The following is a 20967-nucleotide window of genomic DNA, read 5'->3' as shown; positions in this document are numbered from 1 at the left end:
GCTGACACATGCGGCTGAAGCGAGGAGCTGACCTGTGTCAGCTCCTCGCTTCGCCGCTGCCGCCGGCTCCTGGCTTGTAGACGCGATGTACAAGACAGGAGCCGGCGGCAGCGGCGAAGCGAGGAGCTGACACAGGTCAGCTCCTCGCTTCAGCCGCATGTGTCAGCGAGAGAGAAACGCAGCGGCGAAGCGAGCACGCGAGCAGCTTCAGCTGCATATGTGTCAGTGAGAGAGGCGGGCAGCGGGGAAGCGAGGAGCTGACTTGTCAGCTCCTTCCTTCAGCCGCATGTGTCAGCGAGAGAGGCGGGCAGAGAGCGGCGAGGGAGCGGAGGAGAAGGTAAGTTTAATGTGGAGGTGGAACGTGAATCTGGGGGCAGATGAAGGAGAGGACGGCATGACACTGGGGGCAGAGATGTGGGGACACGAATCTGGGGGCAGAGATGGAGGGACATGAATCTGGGGGCAGAGATGGAGTGGACATGAAACTGGGGGCAGAGATGTGGGGACATGAATCTAGGGGCAGAGATGGAGGGACATGAATCTGGGGGCAGAGATGGAGTGGACATGAAACTGGGGGAAGAGATGTGGGGACATGAAACTGGGGGAAGAGATGTGGGGACATGAATCTAGGGGCAGAGATGGGGGACATGAATCTGGGGGCAGAGATGGAGAGGACATGAATCTGGGGGCAGAGATGGAGGGACATGAATCTGGGGGCAGAGATGGAGGGACATGAATCTGGGGGCAGAGATGGAGGGACATGAATCTGGGGGCAGAGATGGGGGACATGAATCTGGGGGCAGAGATGGAGAGGACATGAATCTGGGGGCAGAGATGGAGAGGACATGAATCTGGGGGCAGAGATGGAAGAGGGACATGAAACTGGGGGCAGATGAAGGGTGTATATGAAGCTGGGGGAGAGATAGAGGGGGGACATATAATTTACGGGTGACTGTAGGAGGATTATACTGTGTGCGGGCACATGAAAAATTAACGAGTGGGCGGGGCTAAATTTGCCGCGGCGCGCTACGCTACATTTCGTCCCTCTTTCAGTTCTTCAAAAGTTGGGAGGTATGCAGTAAGGGTCAGACACCTGGAACCTCCATCCCAGGTAACCACTAGATGGGGAACATAACCAGACGCAGACAACACTGTGCTCAGTTACTGAAACTCCGCTCCTATGGTATACAAGTGAGCGGAAACTGAGCTACACTCCGCAAAGCCAGGCACTGTTCTCCATGTAGTGGCTACTGAGAACATCAGGGACCCCAATGATCTGATATCAATGATCTATATTATGGACAGGTTACAAATATTATTTATTAATAAAAGCCCTTTAACCAAATAATCTGCATATCCTAGTCTTTCCATCCTTCATCTCCTCCTTTCCCTTGATTTTATTTCTTGCATATTACAATTAAAAATACAAATACATACACTTAAAGTAATGTTCCCTCTATTCAGAATCTTCCTCATCCTCAAAGTTCTATGACAGACTGCAAGACAACTGGCAGGACCAATATCCTTACCCCTCTGCCACCTCTGCAGTAGAACAAGCTATTGTTAAACCTCACTTCTTAGTTGGTCACCAGTCAACAATGGAAGGAAACTGCAGGAACATGTAGAATATGCTGTGGACGGTGAGGGCAGCTATATTTCTAGTTTTAGCACTCATTTCTAGCTTTATTGTTCCTTTAAAGGGAGCCTGTTAGCAGCAAATTGTTTCTAAACCTAATCCCATTGTTGTGTAGAGGTGATTCTACAGTTTCCATATCTGCCTCTGTTATCCAGCTTTTGGAACAGTTTTATTCACTTGCAAATGAGGGAAAGTGCTCTGCCTGGGAGTCTAGAGCTGAGATGAGAGCCCAAATAAGTTAAAACCCAACTCTTTTATTTATTCCTATTTATTATGTCTCATATAATGCTAACCTATTCCTCAACATAGTTCGAGGTGGCTAGCAGAGTATGCAACCTGGGTGCTGATTGACATTGGGTGGCAAAAAGTCACTTTACCATTGTTGAGATATTGAGGTGCAAAACTATGGTAGCATGCTAAAATTCAGTGACAAGTGAATAAAACCCTAGATAATCTGTTTAGTAGTATTTTACATCATCTATAAAACTAAACATTATAAGCTCTTTTTTTTCTTACGATAACACTAGGTGGAAGCAGGCTATAAAGGCACCATGCATTTAGGAGAAAAGTCTACAAAATATTGCCAATTTTAGCACTACTGGTTGACTATGTTTTGTTTGGTGGCTGAATTTTGTCATGACCAATCCATGAAAAGGCTCCACTAGAATTGTCTAGCCTTTCTTTTCTCTCTTAGCTGACACAGGCATGCATAAGTATGGGAGAGTTGGGAGGATTATCTGCTGACCGATGACTCTTAGAGGTGTATGGGCAGTAAAAAGTAGAATTTTATACAGAGATGAGATCTTACAAGCAGGTTTAGGTCTGTATGATATAGATCCAAAAAGGTTTTAATTGCAATCCTACCAATGGCATATGTATGAAATTAAATCTCCCAGTAAATAGGAAATGATACATTGTCCAATTGGGACTGGCTAATAGTGAAGTTAGACAGATATTGGGCATTAGCATGGGGTTCCCATGTGTCCCCTAATTGCCAACTGAAATCTTTTACTTGGAAAGCTTAATTTCCTATTACAGACTCCTAGTGCACCTGGATTAACATTATTGGAAAAGGCCTCTAGGACAAGTTAACTGTTTGTCACGCATGAAAAATAGCAAGGGAGTTATTTGGAGTAAGCAATAGACATAGTTATTACATATATTTCTGAAAAAAAAAAACCCATTGGTGTGGGAAAGAGGACTTTCTATGTTCATGGGACACAATTAGATTTTCTGTACATAATAAATGGTTCTGAAGTATGTATACTGTGCCGTATACTCTCTTAGAGTATAACCATTGCTTTGCATATATTTTACCTAAGCTTTCGTTTTTTGTTTTTTTTTACCTTGCTGTGAAAGCTCTTTATACTCTTGACGAGATGAAGACAATTTCCGTGATGTGTCATAGATTACCCTGGTTGTGTACTCATGCCAAGCATCAGGCCGCTATTCACTCACAGCTTAATTGGTTCCATATGAAAACATACACAGATTAAAATGTTTTATGTGACTTATACAACTCAAGATCAATACACACAAAACATTGGACTGCCATTTCCACCAAATCTACCATGCACTTAATGAGAAACGTCCTGGATTCATGTAAACGCCCATAATTGTGATTACTTGTTCATGTGTTGTAGGAGTCAAAGAATCAATGTGTATAGTTTTATCTTATCAGAAGGCGTACACATATCTGATGCTTTGTAGACTAATTGTGTCCTTTTATAGCCCATGTTTATTGATTGTATCCATGTTTAATTGGAGCCGGGATATGCATCTTATCCGCTGTTAATGACACTACAGAAAAGCTGTAACCAGGCTTCTGTATATCGCTGCCTGCCGATACATCCTTCTTGTGGTTTCACAGTCTAAAGTGCAAATTCAATATTTATAAACTGGCAGAGAAAATTGCATTTTTAATAAACACTCAATAAAGCTGCTAATTGATTCAGTTGTTCATTCAGGTTGTTGTAGGTAGGACTCGAAACACGTTCCAAGATTCATTTGGTCTATGTTTATTTTACTGTATGGAAAGCCAAGGCAAAATTGTCATTACATAAGTATTTAAAGACAAATATTTATCCCTGGCTTGCAGTGGCTTACATGGTGGTAGTAATGAATTGATACTTTTTTTTCTAGTATTTGCGTGATAGTTTATATTAGAAAATAAGGAAATTTCATGAGTTCTACAGGTAACTGTAATCCACACTTGGATTGAAAAGTCCTATAAATTGCAGGGCTGCCAAACCACCTTTTCAGCTGCCTGGATTTTGCTCTTAGTTTCCAATAAAGATTTGTGAAAAAAAACAAAACAATCTAGATCCAAAAAAACCCAAAAAACTTCACACGTTCACATCTTAATAAATTCCCATCTGAATGAATGCCTGTGTATCTGTTGTGCCTTGTAGAGTGGCCATGATGTGCCTTTAGCTTTTATCAGACAAAAATCATGAGATGACAAAATTGCTTACGGATGGGAAATTACTGATAAGAATTTGTCAGTAAAATAGCTGTCTGGGAAAAAATACAAATGGGGTAAATGCAGGGGATGGTACACAATAACATAAGAAGCATTATTACCTATTCATTTCCTTATTGTTCCAGTCACTGGCCTCAGCTGTATTACTGAGGTAAGCAGACACTGGTAAGAAACTGGTTGTTTCAATACATAGAACAAGAATGTCTTATAGCTAGGCAGTCACACTTTTCATCATGGGGTTTGAGGAACATTAACAGAAGTTCCAGAATTGCTTATACTGGCATCGTAAAAGATAACTTTGCACCATGACAGTACCTTCTATAGACGGCTACCATTGTAAGGATGTGTGACAGTGGTGACACTTGTATACACAACCGGTGGCTCCAATGGAACTCTACCAGAACATCTTCAGAAAGAAGAAAAACTTACAACTTGCAAACTACATAAACAGGAAATCCCATGCACTATGTAGCCCCCCACTCTTCTGCAGGACACCTACGGGGAGGGAGTCTCTTCTCACATACATAGTCTCCTGGGAGTCTCCTTTCCAACCATTGCTGGCCTTGTCTGCATGTAGGCTAGCATTAAATATAGTGACAGGCAAATTAATACATCTCAGCAGTAGTAACAAGTAAAGCCGAGATGTCCCCTTACTGGCATAGGGTAAATTTACATGACCTAGTAGTCTGTCACATAGACAAAAAAAACATTGTTACAAAATTACACGTCTTACCCTGAGGTGCCAAAGTTTGTTAGTGCAGTTTTTGGCCACCACTTATGCTGTGAATCATCATGGAATCCTAGCTTTACCATGTTATAGTTCTTATATGATAAGGAATAGCTTACTAGAAAACTGTTAGTTATGCTTTGAAGATTTGGAGGTGGAAGAGAAGACTAGTAATGTAATAGGCGCGATCTTAGAAGTGGAAGGGAATGGGTCATCAGAAAATGTATCGTTAAGGGTCTGTTCACACACAGTTTTTTTTGCAGGCAGATTTTGACGCAGAATCAGTCTCAAAATCCACCTGAGAAAACGCCTCCCATTCCTTTCAATGGGAGTGATTAGCAGTTTTTTTTCCCTCTAGCGTTTTTTTTTTTCAGCTAGCAGAAAAAAAAAAGTGACACGACCTATCTTCAGGCAGATCACGCCTGGAAAAGCCCATTGAAGTCAATGGGAGGTGGAAAAAACGCGTTGCGGTTTTTTTCAAAAATTTCTAGCGTTTTTTTTTTTTTTTTTGTAAAGGGAAGCAAAAATACTGTCATGAATTCCGCGTCAAAAACCGCAATAAAAAAACGCAACATGTATAAAACAGCCTCAAAAAAGTTTCCGAATTCCTGAAGCAGATTTTTTCGGTTTGCAAAAAATTCCATGTGAACTAGCCCTAAATTTTTTTCATGTTTTTAAGATTTAGTGATTTTGACACTTCATATTCTGTAGAGACCATTTCTCAGTAGTGATCTTATTATTACAAGTCAGTATTACAAAAAAGTAAAACCACTAATATGCAGTAGACAGATGAATGCAGGACCCACTACAGGCAATCGGTGACGGTCACAGCTCAGCTACACCCCCTTCCTGCACAATGACCTCTGCAAAGGTCACAGCCACTGCCACAAAGAGACTCTTCAATAGTAGTCAATGAATCATTCTCAGATTACAGGTTTCTATGTCCGCATGGCTACTTTAAACCATATCTAAGCTGCTATTAAGAGCAAAACGGCTGCCCCTATAATCATGTACAAATGAAAAGAATAACATCTAAAACCAGAAAATAAAAAATTACAGAAATAACATAGAAAAGTGTGTTTTTTTGTTTTAATTTCCATAAATTATGGATAACACACTCTTGAGATGCCTCCTTATGTAAAAACACGATCCATATACTTATTGGACACTTCCACGACAGTAGAAGCTCTTGTGCATAGTAAAGAAAAAAAACACTTTTAATGTTTTTTACTTCTCTTGAACTGAGATTTCCTTATTCCCACACTTAAAACCAAGCTCTCTTCCCCCCTTCCTGCCTTTTGGTGTATAACCATTTATTAAAGCAAATGCAGTAACTTAAACCTGGCACTTGTGTCTTACAGCTGGTTAGTAAATGGGGCAAGCTTTATATTAATCCCCTGGCTAGAGACTGGAGTCAAGGAGGGCCTTTGTAAATGGATCTATGCCAGGGTGGAGACAGTATTCCCCTGCAGCTGTCCCTGTAGGTACACAGCTTGTTTTGACCTGTCTTAGCACCGGCACGGTTTTAATAAACCGCCATCTAGGTGCCTCCTGTATTGTTTTAATGTAATTAATTCACTCCTGCATTTATTTTGCCGCCCCCCGTGGCCTCATGGGAAGCCGGCTTTGATTAGTGCTAGAACAGCTCTGAATATCTTGCACATCTTCTGCTAACATGAACAGAGTTTGCGAAATTATGCAATTCCTACCTGTGTGTATGAGGTCTCATGTGGTTATCAAAACCGTTACGGCTGCTCTTCCATCTGCGCAAATTAATGAATGGATCTTGAATTCTTCTTATCAGGAATCCATTTAGATGCAGACAGATGGTGTCAAATGCAGTATGAACAAAAATCAATACCACATGTTTATTCATACTCTGATCTTTTATTGGCAATTAAAACCAGCCCGGAGCCTGAATGTATATTTCAGATAATAGTATAAATTGTTATTTTTACTCAGCTTGTTATTAAAGGGGTTTTCCAGACCCAGGTGACTTCTTTATACTAATGACATATCTGCAAGATGGGTCATCGGTATCTGATCAGTGGGATTCTGACACCCAGACCCTGCACAGATAACCTGAGCCGGCTATGTCCTAACATAAGAAACTTCTGTAGTGCTATACTCCTATTCAAGTAGTAGACACAGGGCTATAGTACCATGGAGCCACTGCAATTTCTTCACTAGTTGCAGAATCTTGTACATTAAAATATATATATATATATATATATATATATATATATATATATATATATATACTGTAAGAAATGGTATTGCCATAAATAAGAACATAAATGCCAAACATTACAAAAATATCCAAACATTTATTAACATATAAAAATGTATTAAAAATACAACAAAAAGAGGCAATGTCATGGTATTCACTGAAAATACATATCAAAGCATATGCACATATCCATAATAATGTATCATAAAATGGCACAGTGCCATATAAAAAATGGCCATATATCAAAATAGAGCCCAAATGTGGAGGGAAAGATATATGCAAGTATCACTACAAGTATACCATGTGAATGTCTAATATCCCTCTTTACCAATAGACAAATGTAGTGCGAGTCCACATATGCAGGGGAACGCCTTGACCTCCACCTGTAGCCCCAACACATGTTCTGCCCCCCCACTTCGTCAGGAGCTGCACAGAAAAGAGAACTGTAGGATTACAATTGGCTTCCAGCACTGGATCGATGAATGATTGGATACTGATGATCAGTATATAAGCTCACCTGGTAGCCACAAAACTCCTTTTAGTCCGGGGCCCCACGGGACGTAAACGCCGCGATTTGCCCGCAGCGGAGGCGCTGCGGGAAAAATCGCGGTGTTTTACAGTGCAAGCAAAGGGGATGAGATTCATTCTAATCCCATGCCCACTTTTTGGAAAAAAACGCAGTGCGGACACGCTGCAATTTGTAAAGCCGTTGCGGCTTTGCAAATCGCAGCATGTCAATTATATCTAAGATAATGCTGACAGCTTTCCCATAAATATAATTGTAACAAAGTCCGCTGAGGAAAATTCCGCAAACTTTCTGTTGAAAGCACTGCCGAAAGAACCGCAGTGCGTTCACGCCGCGGTTCTTTCCACAGCGCTGCGATTATGGCCCGTGGAGCCTTAGGCTAAGGCCCCACATTGTGGAAATACAGCTGTTTTGTTGCAAATTTTGTTGCGGATTTTGGAGACAAAGCCAGGAGTGTATTGAGTAAAAGATAGAAATATAGAGCTTATATAATTCCAATTCCTTTTGTAACCATTCTTGGCTTTGGCTCAAAAAAAATCATCATTTGCAATAGAAAAGTCTGCGTTTATGTAACTTGGGACCTCAGCCTTAAGAAGCAAAAAAAAGTAATTAAAAAAAAAAAATGTTATCGTACAGTCACTTAGACTCTTTAATGGGAATTAGTCAAAACACAACATTTTGCATTGATATAGTAATCTTTTAACACTACAAATGTTGCACCCGATTTATCTTGACACTGATAACTTGCAGCAGCATGATGTCTTATCATGTAACAAAAGCCATTGGAAAGCTAATCGCCATACCACATTGTATAACACAATATAATTATGTGTACAGATAAACTTTGCTACATCTGTACTACAGTAAAGCACTTTAATCCTAAGCAAATGGACAGCAAAAAGTTTGTCAAACTTGTTTCTCCAGCCTGAGCCCTTTCAACCAGGGGGTCATGTTTACCCTTCTGACAAATCCTTTAATCCCCAACGTGGCAATATTGGCAGTAGCATGAAAATATTTCTGTTCTAACCCAAATGCCCAAATGGATAACTGCAATTTAAACCACTGCTATATAACACCGATCTAACGGAAAGAAAAAAGTTATATTTATTCCAACTTGCATACAGATGTCTTTGGGGTTATTAATGTAATATGTGGAAACTCCAAACAATTTAAACAAACCTAGTCTGTATAAGACTCATCTGGTTTTGATAAACTAGGTGAGCCTTATATACACAGAGGCATAACTAGAAGTCCCTGGGCCCCAATGCAAAATCTATAATTTTGCATTGGGCCTTGAGCCGTCTAGAATAGTGGTATATTTTATGGGGCAGAGGAACCCTTGGTTCCCAATAGTGACTGGTAGAGTTGCACCCTCTAATGCCACATGACCACGCTTTCCTGTAATCCTGTAACACCCCATTAAAGTTTAAAGGGCGTTTGAGTGGTGAATACTGCTGACAAAATAGGAACGTTGGGTGGTAAAACAGTTTAAAGGTATTCTATCATTAAAAAAAAAAAACGTGTTTTAAATTAAAAGCACACAGGAATAGCCATTATAAAGGCTATTCATCTCTTACCTATATCTTGAAGGTCCTTGCTGCTGTATTTGAATTTTATTTCATTGTGCTCAGAAAGCACAGGGGGCTTTCCTCTTGTGCTCTGAGCACAGTGTTGTAATCCATTCCAGGACTGCCTTTCTTCTGCTCCATTGGCCATTATCCTCTTCTTCACGCCTCTTCTTAGAGGTGACTACCACAAAATGGCCAATGGCTGTTCTGTTGTCCATTTTGTGGTGGTCTCCTGTGAGAAGAGAAGGAAAATGTCAGACTGAGCAGAGGAAAGGCGGTGCTGAAATGGGTGACAACACTGTGCTCAGAGCACAAGAGGAACGCCCCCTGTGCTTTCTGAGTACAATGAATAAAATTCAAAGACGACGGCGTGGACCTTCAAGATTAAGGAAGGAGATGAATAGCTTTTATAAAGGCTATTCTTACATGCTTTTAGTTTAAAATATTTTTTTTTAGTAATAGAATCCCATTAAATATAATTCAATTGTTTGACATACTACTACTATCCCTTGAAGATTGCATTTGTCACAGGGATCCTTTTTGCTCAGTGCCGTTTGCTGACTAATAATAGCTCCCCAACCCCTTCATTCCACTATTGAATTTTGGCTCAAGTGTCCAATTAGCTAGACCTACTTGTGAGGAGTTGGGGTAAAGAACACCTGGGGTACTGCACATAATGGAAATGCCCCATATGGGGATTCAAATGTGTTTTCCTTAACTATGCAAGCATGACCATCAAGCAAGTAATGTGTATACGGTTGTACCCCTTACCAATTTAGTGCCGTCAACAGTTTTCAGGGGTTAACATTGCTGACACATGCCCTTTTGAACTATAGTCAAATGTTTTTCTGCCAATTAAGTGTCAATAGCCCTGCAAGTGTTCAGTTGTTAGAGATGTGTGTGTATGCCTTTATTTTAGCAGATGATAGCAGCTTAGCCAAGAATCCTGAATATACAAAGATTATAGGAAATGAACAAAATTTGTCCAAACTAACCTATTGGAAAAAGATTATTTTGTGTTTCTATTTCTGTAGTGATGAAACTCATAATATATCTTTATTGGGAGTCTTTAGTTCAGTTTTGTTTGATAAAATTGGGAGCTTTGTACCTTTCTGCATAAAGATGCATTATTAAATTTAATAATTGCTAAATTTAATAAACTGATGTTCCCTCAGCATAAGACAGAAATTTATCATATTTTGCTATTAAAAAAATGCATGTTGTTTTTAGTTTTGTATGTCATAAAAGAGGCTTCCTTATGCAATGTTTGGCTTGCTTCCTACCTAGCAAACATATCATTACAGTACAAATTCTGTACATCACGGTAAGAGGTTCAAGTAAAGGAGAGTCTAATCGCTTAGAACCTTTACCAAAACTTTTAAGAGTTAGGTTCTAATCTAAAAAGTTGAGCATGTGTAGTCTGTGTAGAGCCCGGGCATTTTGCTTTAATATTTCCTTACTTTGAAACAGACTATTAAAAAGTGATGAATCTAAAGCCACAGCTTGTAGAAAGAAGATCTTAGATATAATGCCAGCGTTTTATTAGAATTCCTTGGCATTTCTACTATGGTGATCTAAACAGAACATATTTATTGTTTAAAAAATAAGAGGAAAGTCCAAGATAACTACTTGAAGAGAGCAAGTAAGTCTAAATCTTGCCTGTTTCTGTTGCACTGTACTGTTATATCTGGGTAGACTACATAAATACTGATGAATGCAGATACAAGGTTGCTCAATACTGATGTACAAGACTAAATGGTTATATTTTTTTAAAGCCATTATTTACATAGAATTATACATAATAAAAATATTTTCCTTCATATATAAAAAAAAAGTACAATAAACATGAACTAAATAAGTCCGAGACTGGTAGAGATGGAGAGTGGTCTCTGTCCTTGAGAGCTTACAAGGGAAGATGGTAGGAATATACAAGCTGTTCATATTATAATATCCTTAGTGTATTGGAGACTAGGTTTCCTGTAAACTGTAGGCTTTTCTGACAGTTTACTTTTTTGTGATTTTTTTTTTATTTATTTTTTTTTTAAGTACTTAAAGGGATTCTATCATTAGAATCCCGTTTTAAGCTTAACCCACGTCAGAATAGCTTTAAGAAAGGCTATTCATCCCCTACGTTTAGAAGTGTTCTCTGCACCCCGTTCCGTCGATATCCCTGTTTTCATCCATATGCTAATTAGTTTTCTACAGCAGAGGGGCCAGTCCCCAGCGCTCAAACAGCACTGGGGACGTTCCCTGTGCTGTGAGAAAACTATTCAGTGCTGCCTTCTTCTTGTTCACCTCCTCCGCCTTTTCTTCCTTGACTCATCGCGTCTTCTTCAAAAAGCGCCGACTGTACATGTCCGTCACCATTTTCCTGTGTCTGAAAGGGAGATGCCACAGGAAAATGGCCAACGGACATGTGCATTGGGCGTAGTTGGCCATTTTCCTGTGGCCAAACAGGAAAGAAGAGACAGAGGTGGACTGGATGGTTTTCTCACAGCACAGGAGAAGCCCCCAGTGCTGGGTGAGTGCAGAGGACCTCCCCCAGTGCTGCGAGAAAACTAATTCGCATATGGACAAAAACCAGGATATCTAAAGAACGGTGGCGCAAAGAAGTAATCTAAAGGTAGGGGAAGAATAGCCTTTTTTAAAGAGGACCTTTCATGGTTTGGGCCATAGGCAGTTCTATATACGGCTTTCACGATCTGTGCCCTGGGTGAAGAGCTAGCGCTACCGTAGCTCTTCATCATCAGAAGGGCATTCCTGACAGTCTGTGAGGAACGTCCTTCTCTGCAGCAGCACCTATCGCGCTGTACAATGTGAGCAGGGAGGAACACCCCGTTCCTCTGCTCACAGTACTCGTCCATAGACTAGTATTATCAGGAGGGGAGGGGGCGTTCCTCAGCTCTTACACTGTACAGCACTATAGGCGCTGCTACAGACTGTCAGGAACGCCCTTATGACGATGAAGAGCTACGGTACCAGTACCGCTAGCTCTTCACCCGGGGCACAGATCATGAAAACAGACAGTGCGCCGAATTCAGCGCACTGTCGGCTTTCCAGTAGTATATATTACTGCCTGTGTCCCAAACCATGAAAGGTCCTCTTTAAGATTATTCTGCCATTGGTTTAGCTTAAAATGGGATTCTAATGATAGAATCCCTTTAAGATGGGTGAGAGTCCAATAATATGTGTAACAAGTTGCAGATTATGGATGTTGCACAATAGAAAATTTGAAGATAGTCACATTTGTCTCAAATAAAAAAATTTTGGAGAGAAATATTGAAGCTCGTAAATGTAATCAATAAGCAATAGAACTACAGAAATCTAGAATAATTACATAAATGAAATGGCTTAAACACCATATCTATGGCTCACATATACACCTTCCCAGCACAAGACATGGGTGCAACTGCAACAGGTTAAATTTCTATTTCTTTAATATTGCACTTAAATCAAACCCAAATACAGTTCACTCACTGCAGATACACAGCTCATTGTTACCTCTTATCAAATATAAGTCCCAACACATCCACTTCTTTCTAGAAAGCAAAGACTGAACACTTTATGAAAGGCTATTGATTCTTTTAGAGCATACAAGAACCAAACTTATTAAAGTTTCAAAATTCAATTTTTAATATAAAATATATTGGTGTTAGAAAAGATATACATAAAGATAACATGAGATTTCTACAAAGCTAGCAAAATAATGATAGAATAAAAGAGAAAAAAAAATTCATATTGTCACATGTACTGTCTCAGCTGCAGGGCTAATGCTACAAACCTACACACACCATACATATATAACTTTGGTTGGTTCACCAAGAAAGATGTTAGAAATAAAACTAAAAAATCATAACTTTTAATGAAAATGAAAAAATATTTATATTTCTTCAGGTGCAGCAATAAATTCTGTCGTCAGGAGCCAGAGGTAAAACACGCACAGAAAAAAATATAGGGATAAGGGACCAACACAACGTCTCTCTGGTAGATGTGAAGAATTAAAAACGCTATACGTTCCTCAGCATCACCTAATCAAAACAGATATAGCAACAGGTTCAGAAAGACCATGTATATGTATATAAGACTGCCCAATGCAAACAAATAAGCCCTCCATGGGTAAGGCCACTGACCTAATACCACGCCTACAATCCACAGAACGGCTAAATAACGGGTCAGTCAGAAGCCAAGGATGATGTACTGAAGCCTACTATGCATTTGTCCATTCTCATGATGGATCTACAGGTTTTATATGAATGCAGCCAGCGCTGCCTAATGCAGAAACAATATAGACCGCACTAAAGACATTGGTGATTCAGTGTGACCACTCCTGATAATGGTAGTGCAGAACTGTTCTAAAGAACAAGCCACACCTCCTCAGACAGCGCCCAGCCTATCTCCCAATCAATATGGATCAAAAATCCCCAAACCAATAGGAAGCAACATTGGAGCCACACCCCCCCCCCACTCAGGTCACGCCCAATCTGTTGGTGGACTTGAAGGCAGACCACAGGCCCATTATGGATGGAAAACGCCCCTTAACCATTTAACCATGAAGTCTGCACTCCATGAGCGCGTCCTCCCCTGGTTGATGTTTGTAGATAGCAGACCTCTTGTAAACCATAATATATAATAAATTTTCCATTGTATACATAATTGTACCACAGTATATTCCCCCACCCTGGGGCTATCTGTATGTAAAACAATGCTTCTAGCCAGATATTTACTAGAAAAGTTTTTGGCTAAATTCACAAGACCGTGCCCTGTTCCGTATACAATCGAGGGTAAACAGATTTCATGGATGTCTCACAGATATGAGCCTAAGAAGGGATCTGTGAAATTGGACAAAGAAATAGCTTGTTCTATTCTTTCTTGGACCGTGTGAATGAGCCCTCATACAGAATATTTACCCTTTCAGGTTTTTTTTTTTTTTTTTAAATTCATATGATTCTGAGAAATTTCGATTTTCGGTTTTCCCAATCCCCAGTATCCGTTTACAGTGCAATTTACTTTTTGTGAAGGCTGACTTCATATGTAGCAAAAATTTTGATGTTGACCAACTGGAATTTGACATTTTTCCAAATTTCAACATTTATAAATCACTTTTGGAAATATAGAAATTCCTCTGGTATACAATGCACTAAAATTGTTAGATAGTGCCTGGCCCAAATTGCCTTTAAGAAAAGATAGAGGATGGCTGAGTCTTGAGAAAGACTGTGTTGAGTCCCTTCTTGCATTACAGTACAACACTGAGGCTACAGCTGTAGATTGGAGGACTGCCAATCCTGACAGCTCATCCTGTGAGCTGTGCTGAGGTCACAGTAGAGGTTAGTGTGCTTACAGACCAAAGCCACAGTAAGACGTAATCTTGTTGGTGAGGAATGAAGAATCCTCAGCAACCTCCTTGCGTTGCATATGAAATACAAAATAACTTCTAAAATATCCAGTTATAGAACAGTTGCATTGCCATTTCCTAGTAACTTATTACCAGCATGTCCCCTGTTAGTGGTGTGAGTGATTCAGATCTACTACAGAGCTCCTAGGCAAAAATCTGATTCCCCCAACAGTCCTGCACAAGATATGTATTACTCTCGTAATATTTAGTTAATATTAAGGAACTGCTGTTCAAGTAGGTTATTCATATTTTTTGCAAAGTAGCTTCAAAGTGGAGCTATACTTCACTGATCATTGGAATGTAGGCAGTAAATCCCTAGAATATTTTATTATCCCGTTTTATTCATGAATATGTAAAACCGCTTAAACATTTCCTTGCTTGTTCTGCTTTAGTAGTGAAAGTAGAATAGAAATTATATTAAAGGGGCTGTCTTTTTATGGCAAATGAATTTCATTGAGGGTGATCCTATTTCTGAGACTTACGGTTTGCTAGGTAAAGAGCAGCTATAGCTCTGAAGGACTACGTGCAAATTTTCTAATTGGTGCCCTGAAACACTTAAAGGGGGTTTCCAGGAAAAAAAATCTTTTTTTTTCTTTCTTTTTTTAAAGGTTTGTTAGTGCTACTAATGGGTTAATAAGTACATCCACGTACTTCTATCTGCGGTTTGAGTGATTTTGGGTGTCTGTAGTTGCTGCTGGCATCCCCTGCATTTTGTTTACATTGTGTTAGTTTCCTGCTGTTTAGCTTCCTGTGTACCTTACCTAGTTCTCTCTCACTCTCTGTCTCCCTAGCTAAAGTATCCCACCCACTACTAGCCCCTCCCTCTGTCTCTCTAGCTAAGCTATCCCACCCACTACTAGCTCCTTCCTCTGTCTCACTAACTAAGCTATCCCACCCACTACTAGCTCCTTCCTCTGTCTCACTAACTAAGCTATCCCACCCACTACTATCCTCTCGTCTTTTCCCCTTTTTTCACTACTCAAGCTATCCGGACCATTACTAGCCCCTCGCCCTAGCTAAGCTATCTTCCCTACTACTAGCAGAGAGGAAGAGGGGAGGAGCTGTTCCCAGACACAGGATGGCTGGTAAGTATTGATGAGGATGGGGGTAGAGTAATGGTGATGTTCTGTTTTGGAAGTGGTGAAACAGAACGTCACCGTATTATCAGAAAGTGTCTCCCATGGGTAATTATAGATTTCTTTTAAAAAAAATAGAAGTAAATTAGAAGTAAGGCTTGGGGTTTAGTGTAGGGGTTAATTCTTAGTTTATCCTGGACACCCACTTTTAATTGTACAAGCAAAATTTCTGGTCAGCAAAAAGGAATGCCCAATAATCATAGAGTAGAAACGGTGGCGCTCTAATGTAAAGCAGAATTACTGAACGTTATAAAAAAATATCCCGCTTGTGGTAATTGAAGCTTTCCACCAATCTTTCAGTCCTCCTGGACCTCTGTCACTGCCTGAGATTTGTGGTTGAAGCACTAGATGACAGAAATACTATACAACGTCACGTATTTATAAGCAGCTATTAAATAAAATATAAACTATAAAGTTAAATGGAAAAGGCCCCATAATTTATACAGTGTGTGTGGTCCAGAGCTCATGTTATAAAATAGAGGCTCCTGAGATGCATATACTATGAAACCCATAGAGCATAGAGTAGACCATATTTTGTAGGTCCCAATAAATTACACAAGTCTTCTCATGCTGCAATGATGCATAGTTAAAGCGGTCTAATACGTTTGCCAAGAAGGATACAATAAAGAGCAAGAGAAGAAAGGTGCGAGCATCTCAGGTGAACGTGTATTTACAGCAACCAGTGTGTGTGTGTATATATATATATATATATATATATATATATATATATATATATATATATATATATATATATATATATATATATATATATATATATTATATATCTGTGTGTATACACACACTGCACATATACGCATGCACAGTGACATAACGCCTCAATGTAATGTAGTAACAACCATGCAAATCCAGAACGTATGCATTCAGCAGAACTACTATTATTATTTACTAATTCAGCTTTAGAATGGAGTTCTGTGGTTACTACTTTTTGATACTTGTTTTTGCAGTCCCCAAACTTCCCGCAATGACTGTAGCGTGCTATCTGTTCCACTAGTCAGATCCAACAGAAGCTAGAGAGAGCCTCTTTACCTAATGGGGTAATCCGTTTAAGTGGCAGGCGTTTACAAAAAAAAAAATATATATATACCTTGGTACCTATTTATTCTAAATAAACATTGTAAAAATGCATTTTCAATAAAGTTATACTTTTGAACATCTTGAAATATTTTTGCATCATAGTTGAATGTCTGAGTGCAGATAATGCATTCCATAATTTAAAAAATACATAATTCATGTTTTTAGCTAAAAATCTGACCCGAACACAGTCTTCCTTTTTAAAACTGTTTCATGGGATGTTTAATTTCAAGGTATGCAATGTCTCATTGCTGATGAGATATAAATCTGGTCGAGCCTTGTTCTGCTCCGTAAAATGAACATCCCAATGAGACCTGAATCAGCTGGGATTACAAAAAATTCCAAGATAAACAGATGTAATGTCAGCCCGCCGGATATCATTTTCACTTTGCTTGTCTCTTTAACCAGTGTTGAGGAATGAATTCAAGCCTCAATATATAGGCACAAGTACAAAGTATATAAGACACTACTATGACTATTACCTTGACAAAAAAATTATAAAAAAAAAAAAAAAAAATGAAATTTCTCTCTTAAGAAAAAGTCTAACTGCAATGTCATAGCAATTAAATTCACTTTGCTGTAGTCATAATTTTTATTTTGCTATATAATCTGCCAAACACATTTGCAGTGCAGTGCTTTCAATAGCTTGTTTTCATGCATGTGCATTACATTAGGAAATATTTCATAATCTCCCTCCTATTATGTAGTATAAAGCCGTACGGGAACTGGGCCCACATAAAAACAGGAATGCTCTTTATTGCTGTTATTAGTAAAGGCTTCCAGGAGGAGATGTCTAAAAATAAGACTAAAGCAACATGGTGGCTTGTGGCTGTGTGACATTAAGATTGGAAATGTTGCGCTGCCTGCCGCAACTAATAATAGTGAATGTAGTTATGCAGCAGTCTAGGATTTGTTTTCTGACAACCGTTGTCTCAGTCACAAAAACTTTGAGGTTATAGTGAGGTCACTATAGCTATCAGCACGTATGACAGCCATAGCAAATCTTTTTTTTTTTTTTTTTGTTACAACCTTAGCATAGGGCAACATTCTTCTGTGCAAAATGTTGAAACCTGATGGACCCTATTAGAATCAGTGGGGTTTCTGTTGTCCGTTGTGTGAGAGATCCTACACCATGTTGTTGTTAGTGACACAAACTAGATACACATGCTAATGGAGCAACCGCTGTGGAGTTGGAGTTGGGGCCAGTTTTGGGTGCGAATCAGAAGACTTACCAACACTACTGACTCTCTTCAATGTCCGTATACAATTATTGCTAATGTATTAGTCACATAGTTTGTTGCACGTTTACTCTAAAATGAAGTCATTTAGAAGCTTTATAACTTTGGTCAGTCATTCATGAAGGAGTTGGTCTATGGGAGAATAGCGGAGTCAAAGTCAGTGCTTGGGCTTACCAACACCTCAGCACTTAGACTAAGGCCCCGCATTGCGGAAACACAACTTTTTTTGTTGCAGTTTTTGAGCCAAAGCCAGGAGTGGATTGAGCAGAAGATAGAAATATAAGAGCTTCCTATATATTGCTCATTCCTTTAGAAGCCATTCTTGGCTTTGGTTCAAAAAAACAGTAACAAAATCTGCAACAAAAAAACTGTGTTTCCGCAACGTGGGGCGTTAGCCTTAATGAAGCTTCTATGAGTCATTGATGTCTACCTACTCCGATCCCCACTTCTATTGGTCACAAGTCTAATAAGTCATAGTTTATGCCACCAAAGGTTGACATTCTTCATATCTATAGCCGTACCCTTGTGACCATGAGCAGAAGATAACAACTTCATATTGGTTTGTAAAATGATTAAACTCCTCTTCCTCCCAAGGTCTCTACCACCTGTATTTCAGCTGACTCGGTAGGATTAGACATGACTGCAAATAATAATTTAAGTTGTAGTCCATATGGTTGAGTTTACTCATGCCTTCTATATTTATAGCCGTACTTATGTGTACTGTATATTGTCAGTTTTCTATAATTTCAAGGTTTCAATCATCCTCCCCCGTGTATATTTTTTACAGAGGCTTATTGCTCCAGGAAAACAGCAAGTTTGCAGAGGCTCTTCACTACTACAAGTTAGCAATTGGTAGCAGGCCTACACTGGCATGTAAGTAATGAATTTACATTTTATCTTCCCTGGTCACATCTGTATATCATTATCATCTCAGTCTTTTTTTGAAATAAGATGAAGGGCTAAGACCTCACCACAAAACCATCATCACAACTGGCATTCTAATTGGCAGTGTGTGGAGAGATGAAAGCTTCTAAAAAGCATGTAGGCCGAACCACTGATCGCCCATGGTGGTCTCTACTTTATGAAATAAAATCATTGGCAGGACACACAGTCAACAATTAAATCTAAGCTTCATAATGTACCAGTGAAATATTCTACCGTGTGCTTTATTTATTCATTGCCATATTTCATAATTCTAATACGTCAATGTACTTGTTGATCATCTTTTGCAGCGGCATACTTGAATACAGGTATAATTCTTATGAATCAGGGAAGAACTGAAGAAGCCAGAAGGACTTTCTTGAAGTGTTCAGAAATCCCAGATGAAAACTTAAAAGATCCAAATGCTCATAAGAGTTCAGTGACCAGTTGCCTTTATAATCTGGGGAAGTTGTACCATGAACAAGGGCAGTATGAGGTGAGTTTCCTTTAAGTGTTCGGTTTCAGCAAGAAGTCTCAGGTGTTCTCCAAGATGTAAATGGGAGATATGGAGAACTATGCAGTTTTAAAAGTTATGCAAGGAAAAAGATCTCTCGGCACAGGCAGCTTATTGTATTAGGTATTTGCTACTCTGGTAGACAACGGGGCAGATTTACTAAATTGTATAAACGCAAAACTGTCTTAGTTAGCCAATCATAACTGAGCTTTAATTTTTCAGAATACAAAATGAAACCTGTGCTGTGAGAGATTCTATGGGCAACGAAGATGGCTTTGCTTTTAGGCCGTTTTAATAAATCTTTCCCAATACGTCACTAGTGGTGAGCTATGGTAGGACCTCATATGGACGTTTCCAGCAAAGCTCTATAAGTTACATTACTGTGCAAGCTGTATAAATGACATTACACACCTAGCCACTTATTGTTGGGTTAGTTGATTCGACCAGCTGGTGGGCTTCATGTCCCATCAGTCCAGAGGTATACATGTACCCTCTTCTGTGCTCATCGTTCTTTATGGTAGGAAAGCCTAATAGAGGAAATTCCTCTTTTTAGCAAGGTGCAGGATGTAAATGCCATCTTTGAAATACAGAAGACATTGGGCACAGACATTCAATATATGAGTAGTATCCCTATTTTATTACCTGCTCACAGAACTTAATCTAATCCTAGTTTGGCTCCATTAATATATGGATGTCTTTACACTTAAATCTCCAGTTTGGTTACGAATACCTGCGAACAAAAGCCTTCAAAGACTGTGGCCACACATAGGATAGTTAGCATATCACTTTGTGAAATATGGATATATGCTAATACTTTGGCTAGGGATTGCTGGTAACTCATTTGGACGATAGTGTAGGTACATGTATAGAAGTTTGGCAGTTACTTAACTTTGCATATTACAGTTCACCAGTACTTGAGTAATTGTTAATGTTGACCGTTTTAGTAAGGTAAAGGAAAATTAATAAAACTTTCACAATTATAACACGCTTTAATGCTGTTTTATTTTAGGTGCATTTCCTTAGAGCAGCTTTAACATTGTGCTGCGTTTTATCCTACTACTGTGTTAAAATCCATATTTTTGCTATGAGTATGAGCACTATTCCATTGTTCACAAAGCATTTTAAAATTGAAGCTTGCATTAAGCTGTAAATCCTAACTTTTTCCTATATTGATTTGGATTTTATAACCGAGACAACTGAAAAAATGGTTGTAGCATCTCTTTGGGTTACTTTATATACTTGAGTAATGTATATGATTCAACAAATCAACCACTTTGCTTGACTAGAACTCATAAACTTGAAGGAATTGTTGAATAATATACATTACTGAAAATGTAAAATTGGTAGCTGAATATGGTAGAAATGTAATCTGTACTAAGCATCCCCTGAAATAAACATTATGAATAGGCAGAGGCTACAGGGGAACGTTAGACTTTTTTTCTTAGTTTGACTCAACCTATTCTAATGTACATGGTGGTTGTATAATAACTGAAAATTATCTTGTA

The 20967-nt window shown here is 39.1% G+C and overlaps 1 protein-coding gene across 3 annotated transcripts in view; it reads left to right on the top strand.

Moving 5' to 3' along the window:
• TMTC2 (transmembrane O-mannosyltransferase targeting cadherins 2) overlaps positions 1-20967 on the top strand; it is a 231649-nt gene that overhangs the window by 123703 nt on the left and 86979 nt on the right. For all 3 annotated transcript variants that reach the window (XR_012716117.1, XM_075274524.1, XM_075274523.1), the window contains 2 exons: positions 18815-18900; positions 19260-19444. Coding sequence is in view for 2 of the 3 variants with exons in the window: in XM_075274524.1 (XP_075130625.1) it covers positions 18815-18900; positions 19260-19444 (271 nt within the window). In the remaining variant the exon portion in view is untranslated. The remainder of the gene's footprint in view (positions 1-18814; positions 18901-19259; positions 19445-20967) is intronic.

The sequence above is a fragment of the Leptodactylus fuscus genome, chromosome 5 (genome assembly GCF_031893055.1).
Source record: "Leptodactylus fuscus isolate aLepFus1 chromosome 5, aLepFus1.hap2, whole genome shotgun sequence".
Classification (NCBI taxonomy): domain Eukaryota; kingdom Metazoa; phylum Chordata; class Amphibia; order Anura; family Leptodactylidae; genus Leptodactylus; species Leptodactylus fuscus.
The sequence above is the reverse complement of the archived record's forward strand: the minus strand, read 5'-3'. Positions and strand labels throughout refer to the sequence as shown.